This window comes from Cyprinodon variegatus, unplaced genomic scaffold, assembly GCF_000732505.1.
Source record: "Cyprinodon variegatus isolate N-32 unplaced genomic scaffold, C_variegatus-1.0 Scaffold72, whole genome shotgun sequence".
Lineage (NCBI taxonomy): Eukaryota > Metazoa > Chordata > Actinopteri > Cyprinodontiformes > Cyprinodontidae > Cyprinodon > Cyprinodon variegatus.
In genome coordinates, this window is record NW_015150525.1 from 1,643,980 (window position 1) to 1,646,714 (window position 2,735).

General features: G+C 40.1%; 1 protein-coding gene across 1 annotated transcript in view; it reads left to right on the forward strand.

Moving 5' to 3' along the window:
* Nucleotides 1-2,735, forward strand: part of LOC107083302 (acyl-coenzyme A thioesterase 1-like) — a 30,835-nt gene that overhangs the window by 15,640 nt on the left and 12,460 nt on the right. Inside the window, exons 3-4 of the mRNA XM_015372421.1 lie at nucleotides 813-1,022; nucleotides 1,187-1,286. Coding sequence (XP_015227907.1) covers nucleotides 813-1,022; nucleotides 1,187-1,286 — 310 coding nt within the window. The remainder of the gene's footprint in view (nucleotides 1-812; nucleotides 1,023-1,186; nucleotides 1,287-2,735) is intronic.

The window sequence follows — 2,735 nt, forward strand, 5'->3', positions numbered from 1 at the left end:
ACGTATCCGTATCCGTCTTTTACGTGAGGTATGAATGGGCCTACAGTCGAACCGAACGATTCTGACGGTTTTCATAAATCGTCCCATCCCTAAAATAAAGCCTCACCTTGTTAGTTCTGATCATTGGGACAAAATCTGGTTCTGTGTCTTAAACCAGTGATACTCTCAGGCTGATAGAAACTCTCTGCATCCAAAGTTTCTATAACTCATCACTTGATCTTACATGAGTCAGTTGTTCTAATATCTTTTGTTGTTGACTATGGTTTTCTGTTTTAGTAATATCAGTTGATCAAAGCTTTTCTTACTTTCTACAATACAAAGTAAGTAATAAAGCTGCTATGATTCCTGCTGATATCATATTGAGTAAATATTGGCATTGGTCTGTTCACTAAGCTGCAGTCACAGTATTGTATCCGAAGGAAAAAAAAAGTTGTATTAGGACATACCTTCTTGCAACAATAATAGAACAAAACTCTAAACACATATCCGTACAAGAAAGAAACTCTGCTATCGGTCATTAATATATCCGATGTATAAGCCTAGCTCTGGTCTCTATCCTTCCAGCGATGCAGCCCAGTAAAGTGAAAGGTTTCCTTTATTGCATGATCCCCTTTTTTTTTTTTACCAATTTCCTTCCAGATCTCTGAAAAAAGCTTAGTAGTGTCACAAAATCTATTATAAATGAATGAATTAAGACCTTAACATTTAAACAGATCATTTGTTTGACAGTAAAGGATAGTTTTTCTTTCTAAACTTCATTCTTCTTTAAAGGTTTCCAAAGTTCTGATTCTCTGGTTGGTTTTTCCCTGCAGGGGCAGTTCGGTGGAAGAGTAACACCAGACCAGCTCCTGTATTGACGGCAGCTCCTCTCCGCAGCCTCGTTGACGAGCCGGTCAGCATTAGAGGACACCTGCTTCCCCCACGCTGTCCCGTCACCCTGTGTGCAAGAATGCACAGCGATGAGGGAGACCTATGGGAGTCATTCGCTCATTATAATGCAAACGAGAGTGGAGTTTTTTGCTGTGAGTAAAAAATAATCAGTGTTATGAAAAATGAGTGGATATGTAATGATTTCTATTGGTAGATAAAGAAAACATAAGAGTGCTTTTACAAGAATAAATACAACTAAGTTGGATTTATCTGTCATTTAGTTTCTTCGTCCTCATCCTTCTTGTGTCCTTGGCAGTAACCAGCGATCCTTCTGTCGGAGGCTCCTATGTGGGCTGTCAGCCGATGGGACTCTTCTGGAGCATGCAGCCTGCTCCTGGAGGAAGAGAAGGTTTGAGGCACGTGGTAAAAACAAGCTCGCTGAGAACATCTGCAGAGGGAAGTCTGTGGCATTAACTTAAATCATGTGTCTCATAATGTGCAGAGAAAAAAATATTATAAAACGTTAACATACAGTGCCATCCATTTTTCGTCACGCTTATCCCAAGGCGGGGTCGTGAGGGGTACTGGTGCCTCTACAGCTGTGTACGGGCAAGAGGCAGGGCAACACAGAGACAAACAGGACAAACAACCATTCATGCACACACTCACACCTAAGGAGAATTTAAAGAAGCCATGTAACCTATCAGTCTGGACTGTTCTCCCTGCTGCCCTCTGGGAAGAGACTTCAACGCATCCAATGCAGGTCCAGCAGATTCCATAACAGTTTCTTCCCCACTGCCATTAGACTGATGAATGTTGTGTAAAATTGGTTATTTTATTTATAAAAAATAATAATAATAATGTTTGAACTGTAAATATACAGTCATATGTATATCCCTCTTGCATTTGTCAGCCAATGATAGCAAAGGAGCACTCTGAAACTAACAGTATTAGCCAATCAGGAGAAGAAAGGGGCGGGTCTTATGAAAGCGCGTACATGCTCCTCTTGTTTCGCGCTCAAATCACCAGATAGATTGTGGTTCAGTGCTGAAGATCTACACAGAAAGTCACCTTGCGCCATTTACAGCTCCATTCAAAAGTCAAAAAATAAATAAATTAAATTTTGTGTTTGGAGAGAAGGACGATAGAGAAAACAGAATTGCATGGAGTGGGCCTAATGCAGTTCATGAACTCTGGGGAAGATGTCATGACCATAGATAAAGGTCCCAAAAAGAAATAGCGCTGGGCATAGCTGGAGGAGACGGGGCGAGATGGCAAGCCATTTAGCAGCTGGTGCAGAAAATTAGGTCAACCAGGCGCTTGCTTCTGCACCCTGTGCTCCAGTAACACTTAGCAGCAAAACTGGATATCAAAAGAAATGCGGTACATGCAAGTGGTAGATATAGATGCACTGTTGCCATCTTCTGGTCATTTTTGGTATTGGATTTTCAAAAATCAAATTTAGTCTTCAATCATTCATGCAATCTCTGATCCCATGCCCCCACACCCCCCTGGCATGGCTTGAAAATACACATACACATGTGTATATATATATATTTATGTATATGTGTGTGAGTTTCTTGCCTGTGTCGAAAAACTTCAGGCAAGAGTGGCTTAATCTTTGACAGCCGCCTCAAATAAATAACTGGACTTTAAACTGTGGGATGTTAAAAAACTAGAATCTTGTCTTTTTTAAATTAAAACTGAGAAAATCCAGAGCCATATCATCTATATCAGGGGTAACCAATTCAAAATCAGCAGGTTCCGAATAAAACAATCATCAACCAGTGAAGATCTGGAGACATTTTTTATTATAATCTGTTACGGAATTTAACACTGAAATAAAATTAGGTTTTTTAAAATCT